General features: G+C 44.5%; 1 protein-coding gene across 1 annotated transcript in view; it reads right to left on the minus strand.

Moving 5' to 3' along the window:
• Positions 1 to 23,770, minus strand: part of LOC142578269 (uncharacterized) — a 291,756-nt gene that overhangs the window by 250,284 nt on the left and 17,702 nt on the right. The window contains exons 2-3 of the mRNA XM_075687670.1: positions 22,805 to 22,911; positions 22,219 to 22,265 (exon numbers count right to left, since the gene is read on the minus strand). Of these exons, the coding sequence (XP_075543785.1) occupies positions 22,219 to 22,265; positions 22,805 to 22,911 (154 nt within the window). The remainder of the gene's footprint in view (positions 1 to 22,218; positions 22,266 to 22,804; positions 22,912 to 23,770) is intronic.

Genomic DNA, 23,770 nt, shown 5'->3' on the forward strand with positions numbered 1-23,770 from the left:
AGTAACAAAATACGTAACATAGATGAGTCATCTCGACGGCAAAACGGTCTTGCGAAATGCGGTGCAAATTTGCAAGACAGAAATGGAAAGGGTACACTATCGCATGAAGTGCAATGCCAGCCAAATGACATAAAGAAAACGGGATAATATACTACGACAGACTGCGTGACAATAAAGACAGAAACTCTGAACACGTTTTACATTCACCAATGCTCCTGGGAAGCCTATTCCAGTGTGCGGAAACATGCGGGAAAAATGAATTACGATAGACATCAGTACGACAGCGCATTTCAAGGACTTTCAGCTCGTGATCACATCGTTTAGAGATGAAGTGGGGAGGGAAAATGTACAAGTTCTTGTTTATTCCTGTGAGATCAAAGTAGATTCGGAAAAAAAGTTCTAATTTTGCAGTTAATCGGCGGTGTGCTAGTGATTTCCAACCAAGGTCCTCTTTAAGCAATGTAATACTGCTACGGAAATTATAATTACCAGAAACAAATCTTGCAGCGCGGTTTTGGACGCGTTCGAGCTTTTCTATAAGTTTAGAGCTTTGAGGGTCCCATACCTGGCAAGCGTATTCGAGTACCGGACGAACATTTGTTATGTAAAGCTGTTCTTTTACTTTCTGGGGGGCGTTATAAAAATTACGTCTAACAAGGTTTAGTATACGAGATGATTTTAAGGTTAAGTATTCAATATGTCTGTTCCATGTTAAATTTTCTGAAAAATAGACCCCGAGGTATTTGTAGTGTTCGACCTTTTCAAGAAGTAGTCCGTCCAATTTGTACACTGATCTCACAGGAAAGCGTTTACGGGTGAATGACACAAGTTGGCATTTAGCATTGTTCAAAGACATGCCCCACTTAATGCACCAAGCATGAATTTTGTTTAGGTCATTCTGCAAACTACTAACATCACAAACAGTTTCTACATTCTTGTATATGGCACAATCATCAGCATATAACCTCACTTTGCATTCTAGATTGTGCACAATGTCATTTATAAAGACTAAAAATAACAAAGGCCCCAAAACAGACCCCTTGGGGCACGCCAGAGGTTACGGTGACAGGTGTTGATTTGGTTCCGTTTATTAAAACATGCTGTGTTCGTCCAGACAGGTAATTTCCAATCCAATGTACTATTGCAGGGTGTATACCGAGACAAGATAATTTATGTAAAAGCAATGCATGAGAAACTGTGTCAAAAGCTTTCCGGAAATCTAAAAATATACAGTCTACCTGAAATCCAAGGTCAAAAGAGTAAAAGAGATCGTGAGCGAACTCTACCAGTTGAGTCGTACATGACAAGCCAGGCCTAAATCCATGTTGAAAATCCGAAAAAAAATTATTGCTTTGAAGGTGTTTCATCACAGCACTGTATATGATGTGTTCTATTGTTTTGCAACATACACATGTTAGAGAAATAGGCCTGTAGTTTTCTAGTACATTTTTGGGACCGTTTTTATGTATGGGAACGACGTGGGCTACCTTCCACTCTGCAGGTAATGAAATGGTATTTAATGATTTATTAAACAGAGCGACTAAAAAATGCGCAATTTCTTGAGAGCAGGATTTCAATACCTGCGACGGAATACCATCGGGACCGCCAGCTGATTTGTTGTTCAGATTGGAAATAAGTTTCAGAACACCGTTATATGTGACAGTGACCATAGGCATATTCTCATAGACTATTTCTTGTATTTCAGGCGGTTCACCAGTGTATGTCTCAGAAAAAACACTTTTAAAATAGGAATTCAGACAGCAAGCCTTCTCATAATCATCAAGCACTGTTTTCTCGCCGACTGATAAAATGGGGACAGTTGTGTCCACTTTACCATTTATTTTAACAAATTTCCAAAATTCTTTAGGATTATCCCTTAACTTTGCGTCAAGCGATGAAATATAACTTTGTTTATTCACCTTTATTTCTTGCTTAATATTGTAGTTCACATGACGCATTTCATGGAAGACCGATTGATTGTGAGTCTTCAAATACGAAGCATACAGGCGGCGTTTTTTGTTAATAAGCGAGCGAATTTTCTTATCTACCCACGGTTTATCTTTCCGGCGTCTAGTTGTCAAAAGTTTGGAAGGTATGTATTGTTCAATTAAAGCCTTTAATTTATCTCTAAAAAGAATCCAAGCTTCATCTATGTCCACTGTCTGGCTGACCTCATGAAAAATAGGGAAGAAATTTGAAAGCTCTCGTGATAAAGAGACGTAATCCCCTCGGTCGTAGAAAAAAACACAGAAAAGAGATTGAAACACATGCCGTATGTGTCCCGAGCTAGTTTTCTTGTGTGTGTCGGTAGTGCTGTTTTTTAAATGGCATGGAAAACCAGCAATTCACCAAATCTGCCGTTCTTATTTAGTTCGGACCCAGTTGTGATTTCACAATCGCGGCACCAACTCTGTTCCGATTTCTGGCCGTATTCTTTAGTAAATGCGTTCTTCTCCGTAAAACTGACGCTTCAGTGGTACTTGCCAGCAGTCTATGACATTAAAAGCAGTTAATGTTTTCGTTGAGAGTCCCTGCTCTTCATTAGGGATTCGATGCGCCACACTAGAACGAAACCTACGCAAGCCTTCATCCATACTGCCGCCATATGTGATCCCGTACAGTTTCTGTGCTTACCGTGACCATGCCTTAAGTATCGACAAGCCATGAAGCGCCGCTAATGAACCTCATTGGGCGGCGCTCATATCTAGCAGCCATGATATTCCTAATGCCGTTTCTCCCCGCAGTCGTGCAACTTACTGCGGGGACAGTTACTTGGACGCAGTTAGCCTTTCTTCTGTGGACGTTAACCTTTTTCTTTGCGCGAAGAATTCTCTGCGGTCGGCGCGACCACAGAAACGCGGCTAGACGCTTCTCGCAGCCGCAATACAACGCGACCGGCGTCGGTTGAGTCGGATTTCCTTACTTCTAGCCATAGAGTTTCTTACTACATTACCTAGAGGGAAATCTGGCGCTGCTGCGCTGTGGTATGCATGGGAATGCCGGTATATTGTGGATTCGGATTGGCATCGTTCTCGTAGAGACAGGACACCTTGAAGACGCGCTTGGCAAGTACCGTTCCGTCTGTCACAATGATTCATTTTAACGCGATAGCGTTAAGGAGCTCGTGTCGCAGAAAAGCCGGTGTCGTCGGCGTCGGTGTCGGTGTCGGCGTCGGCGTCCGCGGCGTTGGCCGTGAGCGATAAATCACGGCAGGCACTTCATAAATAAAAAGCAACTTCCAAGATGGGCTGGTTGGGAATCGATCCAGGGTCTCCGGAGTGTGAGACGGAGACGTTACCACTGAGCCACAAGTTCGATGCTTCAAAGCGGTACAAAAGCGCCTCTAGTGAACGCGGTGTTGCCTTAGAAACGAGCTGTTTCTAAGGCTCAGGCGTGCGTCGCTTGCTCAGGCGCACATTTCGTTGTCGCGCCGAACGCTGCGTTGCTCGACGCTCACCGCGTCCGATGCAGGGCGCGTAGTCGCTGCGCCGTAGCCCATTGTCTTACACCCCTTGGCGGGTCGACGGGAACGCTGTCGCGTTCCACTCTTGAAGGCGAAGCTTAAGCGTCCTCCAATTTTTCTACTAGAACAGCACGTGAAAAGCTGTTTTAGCTTTATTATTACGCGAAAACATGTTTTGCTTAACTATGAGAACTTGTTATTGTGTGTACGACTACATGTTACGTAAAAAGTATCAGCGGGCCGCTAAAGTTGGAGAACAGACGACAAGGTTCGCGCTCGCTTTGAAACAGTTTGTCGTCTGTTCTTGCTTTTCTTCGCTTGGTCATGCATCGTGGGTGAGTAAAGATGTAATATGCGCGAATGGAAACATTTTATGAAGATTTTATTTGAGAACGCGTTATTTGCGTAGCCATATTCCGTTTTAGACGAAGCCTCTTACAACACCAGCCAACACGAGCCTCGCAGACACATATACCGTCATTCCCATGACGGCACGGTGCCCCCTTAAGAAACTCCCATAGACGGTGGCGCCAGATTACCCTCTAGGTGTTATAGTGAGAAACTATGCTTCTAGCATTCTAGCGTCATTTTCTTAGGGTCTATCGCAGCGTTCCGCGTGGCGAGGAGTGCGATACGAGCGGTGGTGAACTGGGGTCGTACTCTGAAACGTTCGCCTTCCGCGAAAGTCACATTCTATAAGCCAAGCGACTGCTTACCCATGACGTCAGCGTGCACTACCAACGCGCGCTCTCGAACGCTTCAGATCACATGAGAGATCGCACCCGGCGAGTGCAGAGCGGCTCGGCTGTGTTGTTTTCGAGTGTAGTGGCCGCAGTACGGGTTCTGCGCACCATAGTTTCCTACAAAAATTACTAGAGGGAACTCTGGCGCTGCAGTCGTTGTCCTACCATGGGAATGATGGGAAGTACATGGATTTGTCTGATCTTCGTGCTTGTGGATTCAGACGTTCTTGTGGCTTTGTATATTACGCTGTATAAATCTTATTGTCGTATATATCAGCGCAATCTATATTCTTCGAAGTGCAGAAGACGCCGGTAACGCGTACAATTTCTATTAATTGCAACGATTGAGCTTGTCCAGGTGGCCAAATCGAAACGCGCCAAGCGTCTCAAGGCACTGGCATGCATGTGATAAATTCATAAGGGCGTTTCATTCGCTTGTCGATACGTGCGTCCGTGGCTTAATGGTTTTAATATCAGTCTTCTGTGCTACAGTCCCTTTGTTCGAATCCTGCCGTCGGGCAATTTTAATGATGTTTATTTAATTATTTATTACGCAATACACTGCTGCAAATGACGAGTTTACAAAGTCACAAAGCCGCGTTTTAAGCCAAAAGGACGAAGTTTAGGCAAATCCATGTACTTCCCATAATTCCCATGCTGGGACAACCGCTTCCATTGCAGCTCCCGTAGACACTAGCGCCAGAGTTCCCTCTAGTAATTCTTGTAGGAAACTATGCTGCGCACTGACTACGTTTGGTTACGGCCTCTTTAGGTAAAATACATTGAATAAGAAAGTGTGAAATATATTATTTTATGTGAATCAAGAAATATCGCCGCGGAACAACGCGTGTAAGACGCCACCGAAAAGGCTACTCTAAACTACCACCTATCTTATTTCTACTACACTCCCACACCAACCGAATGCCAAGAGACGCCGAAAGACGTGTTCATTTATTCAATATATGTCGAGAGCACCCATCGACACCATGACGTTAAAATGACGTAGGCCGTTACTACTACATGGCGCTGTTTATTTTCCTGTTGTTCTAACATCGCCAATCAGCGCGCACCGTTGGCGGAGGCGTGGCCACGGCGGTAGATTCGCGGCAGGCGAATGTTTCAGAATACGGGCCCTGTTTGAAGCTTTTGTGTGTGTATGAGTGAGTGTCCCACGAAGGCTTCTTCGCGGCGAAGGTAACTGCGCCGCGCTCTGAATCTGCATCGTGTTCCGCGCGAGTTCTAGACGCTCATTCACACACTGCGGTATAGTTCCGGTTCATATTTCTCTGGTGGTCTTCCTTTTCACATATCTCGCTTATGTATGCGGCGATATTTCCTTTTTCTGCAGTTAGCGAAGACGCTGCAGATAGCCCGTGTTCGCTCCGTCTCTCCGCTGTATGCTTGCACGGGCTGCAGCTCGAAATCGAAGTTTTCGAACTGCAGGCCGTTGATGTTAAGAATGCACTGGTTGATTAATAGGAATACGTAGTACATTAGGCACATGCACATTAGCTTATTGCTTTTATGATCGCGACCAATACTGTTTTTCGTGCGAAACGTTTCACTGGCCACAGAGGCGGCGTGGATGTTCATGCGGCAGCCCACGCCCAGCTCCATAGGGTCAAAATGAGAAGCACCATCAGCCGAAAGAAACGTTCTGAAATCGAAGCCCAAGCAGGTGGGCACAAAATTTCATGCATACGAAGACGTACTACCCGATATACTGCTCTTTCATGTCTTGTCAAGTGATGACATGACGCCAACTCATCAATGTCGGTGGTGGGCGACGGGATCGCTGCGAGCAGGAATTCTCGAGCGATCGCTTTCGGGGATGCAATCGCTTACGCGCGATTTCGCGTGTTGGCATCGCACGCTTCGGAGGCCGTGCGTTGCGCTGTGCCAGGAGAGGTTGGCCCAGTGCGCATCCTGTGCCGATTCGCGCGAAATCTCGCGAAAGTGATCGTATCCCTAAATGCAAATCTGCATTTTCAAGCTGGCAACGCATCAATGAGCTGACTACGCCGAGTGCACGCCTGCCTCGCCGGGCCCTGCCATGCTGGGAACATGTTTACATTTGGCGAGCTGTCACGGCGCTCGATTTTGCCAACTTCAGGCAGCTTCGGGTGGTCTTGGGATCCCAGCCCACGTGACTTCCTATCAAGACCGGAACTAGCTGGCTGCCGTCTGGGTGCCAGCGGGCTGCCGAAACTCCCAAAATCGAAGAGGGCCAGCAAGTACGGGTCACAATTGTGGCGACAAATTTCGCGTTCGCCCTCACCAGCGCAGTACTAAGCCGCTTTTGGGTTCGTATTTGACTGTCTGGCACCCTGACTGAAACTTATATTTGACCCATGCGGTGAATCAGCGGCCGTTGACGGTCGGGTGCTATCTACGCGGGCGCGCCGCTTCAGGAAGTTAGGAAGAACACGGCGGCTGACGCCGGCTGCGTGTGAGAGCAGATGGCGCTACTTAAACAAGAGCTGAATATCTACTACAAACAAGAGAGTGGGAAATAAGTGGCATTGGACTTACGTTGACGGAAGGGGGCCAGAGGATAGCGGTGCACGGTGACCGGTGCGTAGCCTGCAAACCGTCGAATTTTCTTTCGCTCGCGAGGGCACGCGCCCACGAGGCTCCTGATCTTCTCTTTTTAATGATGATGATGATCGCAGGAAAAATGCTCCTGATCGCATATCGTAGTAAGCTTAAAATTTAGTGTTGTTGTCACTGATTCCCTCTAATTGACGAGATCAGTGCGTATTACGAGAGCAAGAAGGTCCAAATGTAACGGAAATGAATAAGCAAAATAAGGGAACGTCCGGTAAAGAAATGAAGAAAATAATAAATAAGTGGAAATTGGAAATATATGGCAAACTGAGTCTAAATTTGAGGACAAGATATAGTGCATTGGTTGGAGGAGGGGGAGCGGAGGGAGAGGGAAATATTTCATTTTTCTATTTTTATGAAACAGAAAGCCAACCGACGCAAGAGTGAACTCCGCGCGTGTGTGCCCTCAGACCCAGACCCACTTTCCGCGGGTCTTTCCAGGTCGGGACAGGTACCTGCTGCACATGGCCCTGTTCTTGCTTCGTCCGCACACCGGTTGTGCAGGAGCGGTGGCGGCTGTACCAGCCACGCTATGACAACCTCCGTCTCCGAACTCCCTTCCATCGCAGGAACCTGGCCCTTGCGCAGCCTCCGCGGAACAAGAAGCACCCTACGTGCCACACAGTTGCCCTGACTGTGACATGGCCACGCGGCCATTGGCAGCCCATCTCTTTTGGGAGTGCCAGTGATACGCTCAGGAGCGGGACCACCACCTGAGGGCGGTGCGAGTGCCGTCCAACGAGCTGTGGATTAGACCGGCAACTGGCTCGACGCATTCCGACAGGGCCATTCTGGACTCGCTCTTGACTTTCGCCAAGAACGCGCAGCTCCTAGGACTGCTCTGAATGCGCCTCCCCCCTCCACTTCCTATTCCCCGTTATAGGCCTTCGACCCATCCCTCAATAAGTACATCTTGTCATCATCATGAAGCAGAAAAAATAATGAATGAAATATGTGGAGTGATGGAAAGAAAGTAAAATAGCATAGTGATATTTTTTCGTTGCCGGTGGTAATGGTCCACGAAGATATATATATATATATATATTTATATATATATATATTACCTCCGCCCCAATAAGATGTCATATATCATTACCCATTATCATTGTCCCCAATATATCATTACCTCCGCCCCAATAAGATGCTGGTGCAAAGCACGATTTATAGTAGATAAAAAGCAATTTGCGAGGCACAGGAACCAAAAGAAATGCCTTGTCATTGGGCGTAACAATACTCATTAAAATTGAGGAATATGAAAACTTGAGATAAAAAGGCGTCAACGGACACGCCTGATGCATTTTGGAAGGCAATGGTATCACTTTCCTCGGTGCAACTATGTCAAAGAAAAACATGTGCGCCATCAAAGGTTCTGTCTGCAGAAAATGCACGACGAAGAATGCTCAGTTGGAAACGGGTCATAAACAAGTGAGTTGAGGAGCTTTATTAAAAACTGGCTAATCACATTCTGCCACCTGCCGCGTTCACTCCCAATAGTCCAGTATTTTAATGGGGAGGGGGTAAGTAATTGAAGTATTTAGATTTGTTGATAATAACTCCCCGCCGGGAGGTGACATAGGACGACAATGTCTGCCCCCTTTCTTCACTTATTCTGTCTCCAAAGTGAGTCATGGTCCGTTTATTTGCCCACGCCAATTTATTTACTCAAAAAGGTTGGCCTAATGCAAAATTGTCATTATTACACTATAGAGGATGTTGCTTATCCCCAATACGTCTCGTATTGATACACCCGTAGCCCCAAGTCGTTGGCAACGCGCAAAGATCGAGTGGGGCCCTGGGTTTCCGATGCTTGCGTGGATCCAAGCTGCCGCTGAACCAGGCGCTATTCCGTTTTCTCTGAAGCCGGCTCTTCGCACCAGGTACAGGGCAAACAGGCTCAAAGCCCCTCCGAGAACTGCAGGTAATGAGAAAAAGGCATGGTGCCAACAAGGTCAGCTTTCTCCAATTAAAGTTGTATAAAGCTACCAATTAGGAGGGGAGATTCACAATATAGATAATGAATCTCGAGTGCTAGATGACCTTTCTAGAAACGTTGCCAGGTATGTCTTATGCAAATAGATGGTTTCACTGAAGACAAAATTGGGAATAAGAGGTGCACAAAATAATTCCTCAAGTACTTCCTGTGTGGATTAAACGTCATAGGCTGAATTGGTGATCTCGAAGCTCGAGATTTGCCTGTCACTATAGTGCGCTTGAGTCAGACAACCTTGAGATAGGGCTATGTTCCTGCAAATAATCAGGTACCTTTATACAGGCGTGTAGGCAAATAAGATTTCTAGTGATATCGTAGATAGTGCAGTGCGGATAAAGGTGGTATTTCTTTCTTCCTATATTGATTCACATACTGAAACTATAATGCATCTGAGTAAACATCCATAAACAATTTCTGAGGACCTACGGGTGGTTGAGGTTGTTATACTTGATAACAACGAAGGCGCCAAATAAAAGAATTGACCGAGAAAGACGACAGGGGACAACCACGTAGGCTTACCCTCGTTGTGCCTACGTGGTTGTCCCGTGTGGGCTTCGTTCGTCTGTCTTTTATTTGGCGCCTTGCAAATATAAACAGTTTAGAAATGTTATTTTGTACACGTGTTTATTATATATATATATATATATATATATATATATATATATATATATATATATATATATATATATATATATATATATATATATATATATATATATATATATATATATATATATACGAAGTTGAATTCAAGCAGAAGCAGTCCATTCATCACAGTGTTACGACACAATACATGCACGCCACTGGTTCACTCAACTAGGATCTGATATCTAAAACAAGGATCTGCACCACCCGATTTCGACAGCAAAAAAAATTGAACAGCTTGCTAAACGAAACCTTCCAAATAAATGTAAAGAAAGAAATGTTACATACACAGAGTCAGGAGATTCAAGGAGCTTGGGCACATTTTTGAAGCGGATAACAATGTTTCAATATTTTTTTAAGTGAACCAAGTTACCAAAATTGTAAGTAAGGCATAACAGTAAGTAATGACTTGCAGGCGATTACATTTTTGGCAGTGTGGTAATTAAGAGATTTCTTTTTTAGAGATAGAAAGTTGTTCTATTTACTGTTTCAAGTGGAATTTCGATTTAGGTCCTGAATTTTGTTAAAAGAACCTTCAGAATTTCAGAAATCAGAAATATAGAAGCACGAAGTTCACAAATTAATAGCTCTCTAACATAAACAGAAATCGAGGTTCCGTAAACGGCATGCAATGGGAATTTGTTACGCTGTGTACAAGAGCTCAGCAAAATTTGTATTTCCATATTACAACATTCTTTTCATATCAATTTTGTGGGCTTTAGATGTACTATCAGATACAATCCACAGCATTCGGATATCATTTTTTATTGCTGAGGTAGTTTTAAATTTGATAGTTCGTTCTCTGAAAATTTGCGACATTTTTTCAAATTTTAATAAAGGTTGACAACCTAAATAAAAAATTCGAAACGAACAGTCACTAGATTTTAAGTTTTCTTTTAAATACAACACACCTCGTCAAATTTGGTGCAGAGGCTGCCCAGAAAAACGAATTCTCCTTTTACATATATTCAGATAGGAGAATCCGAGCTATACCTTCCTCTTGAGCAGTTACTTTATTAACTAGACAAGCTCTAAGTGCTGAAGCATCTTTGAGCACTAGCATTTGGAAGGAACTACAATGGAACGCCCACGGTCGCCCCACGCAGCTGTCCCAAGGATGCGCATGTTCAGATAGGTGAACTCGGACACTCAATCATCATCAGCCTATTTTAATGTCCACTGCAGGATGATGGCCTCTCCCAGTGACGTCTAATTGCCCATTTCTTGCGCGACCTGATTACAACTCGCGCCTACAAATTTCCTAATTTCGTCCCCCGCCTAATTTTCCGTCATCCTGGACTGCCTTTCGCTTCTCTTGACATCTATTCGCCAGTTCTAATGGCCCACCAGTTGTATATCCTACGCATTGCATGCATTCCCAGCTGCATATCACCAATAGTATATGTATCTTAATCTCTCAACCCCCGCACATGTGAGCTGCCAAATAAATCGGCACTTTTACGACTCCATAGCGATGATTTCTTCAGACGCTGATGGCAGGAACCCATCTACGGACAATTTTTTATCGCTTGTTTTACCCGACAAGGAGCACCTTGTTCAAGCACCAGCCACACTGAAGCGCTGCTCTTCGGAGAAGGCCCAATTGCGAGCATCACGGCATTAACCCAACACAGCCTCGTGGGCAAAGGGTCCCGAGTAACAACGCCGTGCTTCAGCATGCACATCCAGGGAGTTGTAGTGTTGGTGCAGATGTCATCAGAAGGTAAATGAAGATAGTAGACAATGTAAATCTTTAGACGCAATTATCATTGAAGCTATTTAAGACGTAGAAGGCTGCGGAACATGCGATGGAAAATTCAGGCTTTCTTGTTCTATTTATTGTGTTTCTATAATGTCAATCACATTAGGACGAAAAATTACGTAGAAATATTGGATTTTTTTAGTCAATTCCATTCAGAATCTGCCGCATAAAATGCAACTTGCTATTTATCAGCGACCCCCGCTTTGGGCGTATGTGTCAAAATATAGGGTGCCATGTTTTAACCATTTCCAGGATCATATACCTGTTCACAAAACACGATTCTGTAGTGCGTTTATGAGTGCGAGACCCATGCCACGATTTTTATTTTTACGTTGTACTGCAGTTAAGAAATCTTTTCATTTTCCCCGAATCGCTCAAATTCCCGAGTGAGCGAGCTTGCATTGTTCAACAACTGTTGAAATAAATTACTCTTTTTGACGTTTCTGAAAACCTCTGCTTAGTGTAGAAATGCTGAAATATGCTGCTGGGACAGTTTTTTTATTTAAACAACCATGTGGGTGCTGCGATGTATGTGCACGCCAAGTCAATTAGGCAGTTAGCCCTCAACATAACCATGCGACAAAATTCTAGAAATGCTGATGTATTTTGTTTCCATCTTGTGGAGGCTTACACTTACTGCAAATTTGTGCTGATGTTGAGATAGTGATTTTACTGATACTGAACTGAGGTTATGAGCCACCGCCCCCACCAATTAAAGATTATTGTCGTGCGCTTGTTTGCATCTGGGGCGCTAAATATTTTAGCCGCTTGTTCGAATGCTAACCGAAAAATGTCTCAACGTTGACATTGTACACACAACTTTGTAACAATCGAAAGTTAATTTTTCACGGTCTGGATATACATAAGTATCACAAATCAGAGTTCATACACAATATCGCATATATATATATATATATATATATATATATATATATATATATATATATATATATATATATATATATATATATATATATATACATGTATATATATATATACTATAAAGGAGGTTTATTGGAGTTCGTAGCGACCGCCGGTTCTACGATGCACCGAGCACAGTCCCCGAGCTCGAGGTTCTGCTGCGCGCTTCTGCTGCCGTTATCTTCTTTACAATGGCCCCGCGGAAATAAAGGAGCCATCCTGGCGACTTAGTTTTCTGGAAGGGCGGTAGAATGGTGATAAGGCTTGAGATGGTGAACATGAACGATTTGAATATATATATATATATATATATATATATATATATATATATATATATATATATATATATATATATATATATATATATATATTCACGCCCTCTGCTGCAGAGGAATTCCAGATACAAAACAATACGGGGTAACGGGGTGGACTGTTCCAAATCCACAAGGACATTGCGGCCTTCCCGGGGGCTTCCTCTTCCCAACTGCTCCAGTCGACTCCCCATCCTTCCAGGGGCAAATATTCGCTCCTCCCTTCGGTGTAGTCCCAATCTTCTCCAACTATCCTCCGTTCAGCTCCCACAATAATGATTTATTTGTATCCCTTCGCGTTCGCGTTAACTTCTACCGCAATGTTGTGGCCGTGGATGCGGGGTCCAGTATTGACCTGTCGAGCCTTCTCAATGTGCGCGCCATTGTCAACGTCCAAGAGAGCGTAAAAGCACACAGCAAAAACACGTGTGGGTATCATTCACGGTGCGCACCCGTCTCTATCTCTCTCTCGATGCCGACACTGTGAAACACCACATCGAATCCCCCGTACCCCTCCTTTGATTTCGCGTAGTGGCGGCGACGTGAGGGATACCTTCGCCGGCGACGTTGTGCCCGTTAACTTGATCCCGTTCAAGCAGCGACACCCGGTCCGTGCTAAGCGGCCGCGACCACTTCAGTGTGACCGCTTTGGCGCCTATCGCCATCTTGCTCGCGTGACGCCTGCTGCGTCCGCTGCGGCCAATCACATGCAGCCAAGACTGCACATCGCAGCGGCCGCATTGCGTTAACTGCAGTGGCAACTACGCTGCAGTGGGCCACGCTGCCCTCACTGGCAGCTCGAGAGAAAGGCAGCTACGTTGTTGTCCACTCAGCAGCTCGTCACGTGCAAGCGGGCGCTCGAGCTAGCCCTAAAGCTCGCGCGCGCGTGCCCAACTCCGCCAACTGTAGACAGCTGCTCCTCGCCTGTCCGCGAGAGTCCAGTCTGTAGTAGCGTGCGGCAACCGCGAAGCCGTACTCCAGAAAACGACAGGGGCCGGTGCAGAACAAGGAATCGGCGTTTATTCTTTTGGACACGCTTTTTATGGGCAGCGGTTGCTTATCCGCTGCTCATATCAGTGCCCGTGATGACGAAGTGGCACGACATGCGCATGACGTTACGTCATTACAAGCTAGCCCTAAAGCTCGCGCGCGCGTGCCCAACTCCGCCAACTGTAGACAGCTGCTCCTCGCCTGTCCGCGAGAGTCCAGTCTGTAGTAGCGTGCGGCAACCGCGAAGCCGTACTCCAGAAAACGACAGGGGCCGGTGCAGAACAAGGAATCGGCGTTTATTCTTTTGGACACGCTTTTTATGGGCAGCGGTTGCTTATCCGCTGCTCATATCAGTGCCCGTGATGACGAAGTGGCACGACATGCGCATGACGTTACGTCATCACACAGTCCAGTCTAGCATCGCCTTTAGCGACACCCTGCGCGGCCACAGCTCCCATACATCGGAACCAGAACCGCCTCTTCGGCCCGCAGCTGCCGAGGAATCAGCGCGTCGCAGGGCATGCGCTAATTGCGGCTGTCTTTGCAACACTACGTGTTCCGGTGGATATCACCCTTACCATCGATGACACTGCAAGCCAAATGTGCGCTGCTGTCCTCACCGCACAGGAAGCCCTGCATCGTCGTGGCTCGGCTAGGCTCTAAGCCCCGCTTTTGCTTGTTTATCCTTTAGGACTCGCCGCCTTCCTAAGATTTCTCTCTCACTAATATTTTTCTCTTCACTCCCCTTTCCCGTGTATGCGCTGTTGAAATGCCCTCGCACCAGCGGCAGTTACGGCGCTGCACTTCTTATTTCTTAGAAGAAAAAAAAACGCTCTCTCGAAAGGGGCGGTGACACACAGCCACCTAGCCTGTTTGAGCTTACCAACTAATGTACACTTTTATCAGTCCACCATTGTATCTGTCTCTTCCTAATGTTATCTTTGTGCATTAAAACAAGCCTTAAATTCATTCATGCGCCCATATCATGACGGGTGTAAAGCCAGCGTAGCTATCATGATAAAAATCCGTTTAATATTTTATGAAGAGCCTGAAATAGAAAACCATGAAATATCATGGTACACTATTCAGTTGTATAATACGTCATTGTTAATAGCTGCTATTTACAGATGCCCTGGAGCGCCTGAGGAATACTTTCTCCATTGAAGATGCATGATTATCTACACAACAATATAAATTATCCCACAAAGTTTTTATTAACCAGTGATTTTAATCTAGCTGGGATAGACTGGGATGAGTTGTGTCGGCAACAGAGATGAAAAAACTGTTTCCACCTGTTTGATATAATTATAGGTCTCTTTTTTGCAGACTCTTAAAGAACCTATGCGTCTCAAAGATGTTGCCTGCTCAGTACTTGTTCTTGATAGAGCATCGCAGTCGATAACATCACATATAGGCATTGAAGAAAGGATTTCAGATCGTGGAATGCTGGTTATAACGCTTTTTTTTAGTTTGAGTAGGAGAGCTAGCTGTAAGGTCGAACCATCTCGAATAGATTAAAAAAAATGAAGACGAGCTAATCATAAGAGTGGTATCGGCTACTTAGAGGAAACCTTGAATAGTCTCGCAGCTCAATCCTGCGGAGGTGTTAATGGTCTCTGGGTTAACTACAAGAGGCTATAATACATTGCAAAAATCATTTCATTCCATCAATATTCAAGAGAACTGAGTGGTAAACACCGTGCTTTATACCAAGCAGATTTCACCTAAAACAAAAAGCAAGAATACCAAGAAACAAAGGATAAATTCTGCAGAGATAAGAGAGCTCACGTGCAAAGTGAATCATAAAATAAAAGCTATAAAGGACGATTTCTTTTCACATATGTTAACGATATTCACAAGGAGTCGACCGCAAGAAGTTTGACGCTACTTATCGAAATCAGAAAGCGCGAGGCGTAAATGTGGCAGTTTTGGCCATAGAAGGCATGCACATTGTAGCAAATATATTTAACGCCTATTGCCAATCCGCGCGTGGATATTTCCACGTGCTAACCGACTTCGAGTGCGGTAGTGTCAGTCGCTGACGACCGGATGGGCGAAGTTGCGATAACAGAGTCGGGTATTTAAAACTTGATTTTGCATATAGACAACAGGAAGGCGCCGGGAGTGGGGAATATAATAAATGTGTTTTTAAAACGATACGCACATATTTCATTCTTGCGGATAACATTTTTCGAATCACTGAGTACAGCTTCTCCTCCCAAGTATTGGCTGTGTGGGAAAGTAAGCCCATTCATAAAGAAAGCAATAGATTACACGAGAAAACATTTAGGCCAATATCACTAACATGTTGCTTCGTTAAATTAGTGGAACCCATAGCAAGTAAAGCAGTCATGACCTACTTAGAAGAAAGCAAAGTACAATGTATTATGCAACGTGCTTTTTTAAGTACGTCTGTCAGCCATAACACCTTTAGTGGAGATAACACGCTTTCGCATGAATATTTAATTCCAAATTCCAAGCTGATGCCATCTTTATTGATTTTTATAGGCTTGCAATCGTGTCTTGCAGTGTAAACTAATTGAGGATACAAGCTGCATCAAAATTGAACACTTTGTAATGGGACTGGATAGCAGCTTCTTTATCAAACCTAACCCAGTGTGTTGCCATAAGCTATATGACTCTCAACAATAGAAGTTTATATGGCGTGCCCCACGGATCCGTATCGAGTCCATTATTATTTCTATTGTAGGTTAACCACATCACAGGCTACACAGAAACTTGAGTAAAATTGCGGCTTTTTGCATATGAGCTCGTAATTCACACTTGCGAGTGAGAAATCGATGGTTAGGCACATTAATAACTACACTAAAGAATATAGCCCATTGATGTGACATGTTGGGAATGAAAATATAATCTGAAGAAAACAAAACATATGCCCATAACTAATAGGAAGACGATATTTAAGTAGAATTATAGATTAATTTGTAAAGATTTGTTAGAAACTTACAGAATAAAATATTTAGGTTGTGGGGATCGAAGTGCCTTCTCCCGCCGGCTTCCCCAGCTCACGCGTTGTGCTTAGCTCTATATCCAGGAACCGTAGCCATAACGGCAACATGGCGGACACCGCTAGCGCGCCGGGGCTAATTTCCTGCGCAAACCTTACTTCTATCACCCGGGGTCGAATGTCGAGTGTCACCGGGATGCGCCCTCATTGGCCTCTCAAGTGGCGCTCCCCGGGGGCCCCCTCCTCCCGAGCTCCCTCCCGCTGAGCGCTTTATCGCCAGGGTTGCCCGATCGGGCTCTAACTGGTCAAATCGGGCTACGTGTTGTGCGGGATGCCGTCGAAAGTTGAGAGTTGGCTACATGGCTATATTTAGACAATTTTTGTCATAAGAACTTCCGAGTGCTGAGTACCACGTGAACAGTGAGAAAATTCGGAAACGCCGGTATATGAAAGCCCAAAGCTCATAGATGCTGCAAAGCTATGTAGGCCATCTCCAAGGCTGTGTTTTTAGGCAATGTCGGCGCTGGGAGGATGGCGTTAAGTCATGGCTGCCATGTTTCTGCGTCATCATAGGTCTAAGCTTTCTTCTTTTTTTATGATTTCGGCGCCACCTGCTACCGGTTGAGACGTGGTTCAACAAAAAAAAAACGGTGGGGCTTATACCTGTCGAGTACCTGTTCCGTGCCCGCTTCTGTGCAGGAAACTATGATGTGAACTTTCGCAACAGTTCAAGTTTTGGGAGGCATGTCCTAGTGAGACATTTTCACCCGTGGTCTTTCAATGTTTATGAAGTGTACCTCGAAGCCTATTGCTAGGTTTCACCGCAAATCACCAAGCTATTTACCCAGTAAACTTAGAAAAAAAAATCAGCAAGTCGCTTTAAGCGAAAAACACGTTGGTTCGGATCTTTATCTGCATGTTCAGCGAAGCGCAGCTGTCTCGACTGCTGATCAAAACAACATATTCTGTTCTTGTTGTGGTCTGCATATTCGTGAGAGCACTGGATGAACATGGTCTTCCAATGAGAGCACTGACAACCTTTTATCAGGAGAACTTCTCTCTGCAAAGCGCAGTGTAGAGCACGGTAGCACGTTGCAATCATGGCTTCCACTATGTGATAGCGCCAGAGCCAATTAATAAGACGCGTCCCTCAACAGAACTTCTGGTTGAAGCAAACATAGTGCATTCTTGTGAGTGGCATAGCCACACGTGAGTTGGAGGGCACGAACATATTCCGGCTACAGTAGTCGTCTGGCTGAGAAATCTGGGAAGAATCTCGTCGCCTTCTTAAAACACAGCATGGACAAGTCGGCGAAGTACAGCCATTTGTATAAGAAGGAATAGGAGAAGAACACCTCTTTCAGAGGTACATTTTATCAGCATCTTCGTTTTTAATAGCGTCTGGAACTGCGTAGTGTCGGAATGAAGTAAATTCCTTTCTTCATTCTAAAATTTTCCGAATTCATCCTGCAGTCGAAGGACATTATTGCAGCTGAAAAACATTGGTCACTCGATTGTGACCACCCGAAGCCGATCCGCGAGCTTGTAGTTGGCCATAGTTTGCCTAAGTGTTGTGGAAAAGTACCTCGGGTAAATTGAGGCGTGAACTAACGTTAGCTCGGAACGTGGCTCAGTAAGTACCAATGACGTTATGAGTGTACTGGAAAAAATATCCTTCGGTTGAGTGTAACAATAAGTAGTGTCCAAATCCACGTTTAAGTGCTAGCTCTCGCTGGAATTGTTTACGCAGATCTTGATGCCTGTGTAGTGCTGGTTGTATTCGGCGGAAGTAATTTAGTAGCCGCAAATAAGCGGTGGCATTTGGTCACCGTCTATAAGACACGTGACAAGCATCATCAAACACTTTGGCTATGTGTTTGGCTACTATTCGTTCACGACAAATTTGGGTCTGGCTATTTTGGGCTACTGAGACCATTTGGCTTTTGTCTGTTTGGGCCATTTGGCAACCCTCTTTATCGCCGCGGAAGATGCTCACAGGCCGACAGCGAATTAAGTCACCTTAACGAGTTGGCTACATGGGACCTTGCCTCCATTGACTTTTCGTTCCCGCGCTCGGTGGACCACTACCTGGTTATCCCTAACGCAGCGGGTGCGCGTACTCGATCGCTCTAGCGGCAAGCCTTTGCCCGTGAGTGCCGTAACTGTCGTACTGTGATGTATCCGGCGTGAATAAACGAGCCTTTGTTCGCGATCTGACTCTGGCGCCTTCTCTGTGCCGTGTCGGAGAGTTGACGAATCCTGCCGTAGCGCCTTCGTGCGTTGCAGAGTGGAGGAGCGTCGTGCCTTTTTCTGACCGTCGCTCGTAAGGTGAGCCTAGTGTTAACCCATCCCCATGAGGTGTAAGCTTTACAAGTGCATTTAAATGCAATACTCAGATGACACATGTTAGAATTCGTTCAGGACGCTCTGTTTCTCGCGAAAAAATCTAGCTGTAGCACGATTCTATGTGAAACTAACGGCATATAAATCTTTAGCATGGCCGATTCTTGAGAATGATAGCATGGTGGCGGAGGAACCCTAATTATAGTGGAACCCGTACGAGAAAGAAATCGCGCAGAAACTAAAATGTAAACAAAATACAGCGTCGCGATTTATACACAGTAAACGTTGTCAACACGAGAGTTTAGGTATTCTTAGAAACCAAGCAGTAGTGCCTGCCCTCGCTCGTCGTCGTGAAGTTTTTTCTATGGTATATCGGTTACCTTGTTAATATGAATAAACGAGATAATGTGCAGCCACCCCATCGACACCCCCACAGAACCTATCGTAATAAACACATCAGGAAGTATCTCACACAATGCGACACTTCCAAGCGTTAATTTCTTTAGTTGGCCAGAGAAATCTGGAATGCGTTGCCAAAGGCAATGATTAAATCAGTTTCCCTGGATGGCCTTCTCGCAGAATTGGAGCCATGGTTATGTTGGGCATTACAGCATTTGAGCGCGTAGTTCACAGCACATTGTGTTGGATGAATGATTGGGCAAGGTTGCACGTGTAACTATATGTTACTTTACGATCTTAGATATGATTACTGAAAGGTGCTCAAGGGGGGTGTTTTATTAAACCTTGAAACCACACCACTGTCCTACGACTGATATTGTAATTGTTGTGAGCATCTTTTGTAATTCCTTCTTGATTCATGGAATTAAAGCAAGTTTCTCGTTATGCTGAGTGTCAGTGTTGTTGTATGTCAGTTTCCTGTATTTAGGTTTTTTTTTCTTTTTTCCTGTCATTCCCATGCTCATGTGCATTTTCACAACTCACTTCTTTTTTGGACCTGTGCAAAGGCTCACGGCATTGGCGAATAATTGTTAAGTAAAACCTCTATATGTACGTTGTACAGGTACCGATACCTTAACGGGATTGGTCCTAATAATCGTTCTCTGCATTTAAAATGATGCATTCTTTGCGAACCCTCTAACACTTGTTCGACCGGGGCTGCTGGCTGGCTTGGTGCTGCAGCTGCCTTGCTGCATAGCTCGGCCGGACGACAGCACTATATACCATCTTCGCTTACGGATATATAGGCTGCTCGTTTCGTTTTCTAACCAATTAAAGGTAAAACAAATGGTAACTAAATATCCTAATTGCTACAGAAACATCCTCTAAAGAACAACTTTTTATTAAAACAATTCTTTCAGTCTTTTTATGCCTACTTTCTTTACCACTCATCATCATCATCATCATCATCATCATCATCATCATCATCATCATCATCATCATCATCATAAGCCTGTTTATGTCTACTGCAGGACGAAGGCCTCTCCCTGCGATCTCCAATTACCCGTGTTTTGCACCAAGAGATTCCAACTAGCGCCCCCGAATTTGCTAATTTCATCGCTCCACCTAGTCTTCTGCCGTCCTCGATTGCGTTTCCCTTCTGTTGGTACCCATTCTGTAACCCTGATGGTCCAAGGGTTATCTAACCTGCGCGGTACATGACTTGCCCAGCTGCATTTTTTTCTCTTGATGTCAATTAGAATATCGTCTACACTCGTTTGCTCTCTGATTTGCTCTCTGAGTTAGGCACAAAATGGCAAAGTATCGCAGTTTCCCGGGAATGCCAGACAATTTGCGGGATGATAATTGCATTCTGTGTACACATAGACAGCGTCTCCCTGGAGCACAGAAGCGAATCCTTTCCTGTAAAAAAAAATGCCAGCCCGGCTTCCCGCTTGTGCGAGGCAGCAGTACTGCTCTCAAAAAGGCGGCCAAAAAGCTAATTCTCTTTATGTATGGATAATTCCGGTCATAAATATGGCACCTGAAATTTTATCGATGTGGCTGTTACATTCATGTCTCGCGGCAAAGGTTATCTTGCTCTGCAATTTTCGTTATCTCAGCTTTAGTTATCTACTTGCGGCTGTCGCAAACCATCATGCGCGCATCCTGGATGCTCGTCGATAGCTGGGATTTCGCCAACATACAATGATTAACGTTTCATCATTGCGAAGCAATCAACGTGGAACCACTGTGGGAAGCATGGAGCGTGTTTATGAATTTTTCGCCGCATTTCAGAATAGAATGCTGCGGCACGCACGTAGAGGGCGCGATATGCTGTTTCTTCGACGTAACGTGCGAAACGCCGTAACAAGCGTCACACGAGAGGTTGCATGGATGGGGATGCGAAGATGGTGATAACTATATTGGAATCCATGTCACTGCAAGAAGTTCGCATGACAGAGGAAAAAGGCACATCTGAGGCAAAGCCACATTACAGCATGGATCATTTCTTAGATGTTCCCTGCCGCCTTACCTAATGACACACAATCACATTACGAGACGCTTAGTTAAAAAAGATACAATGATCCGAAAGCGCCACTGCTCCACCACAATGTTTTGTACATCATGTTTTGATTCTGGATTTCCAGTGTTCCTATCAAGAATTACGAGGAAGCTTTAGCTTGGGGCCAACTGAAATTCCCCTAGGATAAAACACATGCACAACGCAGAAATTTCCTCTTGAGAGCCGCTGGCCTGATTAGAATAGCAGAGGCTGAATTTTGGATAAATTCTTAAATTCTAGCAACTGTAGAAAGCCGAATTTTTGTTGAATTCCCCAAATCTTTTACACAAATGCAAAAATTTTCGAGAATTTGAAGTAAAAGATTGAAGCACTCAGTTTACAAATCCGTAAAATTAGACGAAAACCAAACATCAGTTTTGTAAACGCGTCTGTTAGAGCACATCAACCAAACAAATTTGATTTATGTCTTTTTACGTACATTTGTTGCAATGTTAAGACGGGTTACGCAAATGTCCTACTCACGAACTAGTCGTTTATTTGATACGTCAATTTTATAGGCGTGAATTGTCATGATAGCTGAATTTTACAGAATTGGATATTCTTCTTTATTTCGAAATTGCAGGTTGACAATTCCATTAGTTCCTGAATAGCTTATTCAAGTGTTGAAAGATTCAATATTATTAAAATAAAGAAATACGAATAAAATTAAGATCAGCTTCCTGGTGGAGATTAATATATATTTTATTAATGCAACAGGGCTCATAAAAAGCAACCCTGTAGATGCTAAGACAATTCGATTGTCCGCTACCATGTAAACATACAGGAGGTCCCGAGCTACAGCGTCATCTTAAAAGTGTGTCCGTGTCTTTTCGTATATACATGAGAGACCTCCCTGCAAACCCAGTACGTTTGAACCAACAAAGCATCGCTTGGTCACAGCTATCCCTACAGCACCGATAGCGTTGGCCTTAGTAATTTATTGGCGACTGTTTCCTAGCACTCAATTTAGTTAAGTACTCAAGGGAACGCATATAAGAAAATATAACTTACCCAGGCTTAACAGCATGATGAACGGAATTTTCTCCCCCCTACCCTGTCTGAAAAAAAAAAGAGAAATAGTTGTGTCAAGATAGAAAAGCAAAACATTTTCCTCCTTTTCAAGGTCTTGTGGATTGCATGTACTTATTAGGCGTAAATAGAAGGTCCAGTGTCGACTGTCACTCTCCCGAGGTCACCGCGTGACCCTGACTGCCCGACAAGACGAAAACGGGGCTTTAAGATATCTCCTAAAAAATAAACTTCTTTTTATTTGAACGTTACGTGTTTTTATTATTGTCAATTAGTAGCAGTAATGCGATGGATAGTTCTGCCTCTGCTGAAAATTTATAGATTTCTTACGTTACATACAGCCGGTAATATTGCCACGGACCAGCACTATTAATGGGAAAGAGGCCAAGCGGTTCTGCGCTGGACGGTGGCAGTTCTTAAGCTGACACGAGCTGTCACTTTCTAGTCACTCATTGATATCCTTTCGTCTATTTTATGTATACTGCCTCTAATCTGCATGTTTCCGCGTAACTTCTTGGCGGAAGTAGCATTCCTTGTGCTCTTCACGTAAGTGCTCAGTGGACCCTACCTGTCAGCAGCACCGCAGGTGGCGTTATAGGTGTTGTGGCTGTTGGTAGTGGTGGTTTCACTACCAACCACAATCTTCAGAAAACTGGCCACGGACATCTTGGTGACCTGCAAAAGAGCATCAGTATCGCCAACAGGTCGATTTATCATGTTCCGAAATGCTACGCTTAACTAAAAGCGCCACACCTAAAGTCTACTTCAGAACATACGAAGATTACCTCGCTAGTTATGAAACTGAATCAGAAGCTATACAACTGTTTAGTGACCGTGACTGTTGCGGCACTCTGCATAAAAATGCTTTACGCCATTGCATGCGGATGTAATTCGAGCCTTACGCCAAACATAAAGAATTTGAGGGCGCTTAAGCTTTGCCTTTAAGAGTGGACGCACATAGCATTCAAATATCCCCGACCGCTTCTCCCGCTTCCCGGCAACTGCAGCTTATGTAACCGGATTGTTTACAGGGAAACGTTGGCGGCGAACGGTATGCACGGAGGCGAGCTTTCTGGTAGAAACACGGCCTCTTGCGTGGCCAATCTTGTGTTATTGTTTCGCATTTTTAATACTTCAATCTGAGGAGATTTACCATAATAGACATGCGTTGTCAGTGTTCTGTTTCATGATATTTGTTTCTTGGCTACTATTCTGAAAATTTCGATGGATACCATTGTAAAGAATGTAACCCAAGGTATGAGTAAATTCAGTGACAGAAGAAAAACTTTAGTGCCGTATTCAATACATACGACAATCTTTGAATACATTGTAACATTTTTCGGATGATCCTACCGCTGTTACCAGTTGTAGAAGCTGTCGGACGATCTCGCCGCTGCCAACATTTGTAAGCGTCGAAGGTCGTAGAGATGAACTTGAGAGGAACTAGACGTACAGGGTGTATTTACATTTCAAACAAGTGATACATTTACACAGTCTAGCGTGACTCCCAAATGGAACCCGCAAGACGAAGCAC

The sequence above is a fragment of the Dermacentor variabilis genome, chromosome 4 (assembly GCF_050947875.1).
Source record: "Dermacentor variabilis isolate Ectoservices chromosome 4, ASM5094787v1, whole genome shotgun sequence".
In the NCBI taxonomy this organism is placed as follows: Eukaryota; Metazoa; Arthropoda; class Arachnida; order Ixodida; family Ixodidae; genus Dermacentor; species Dermacentor variabilis.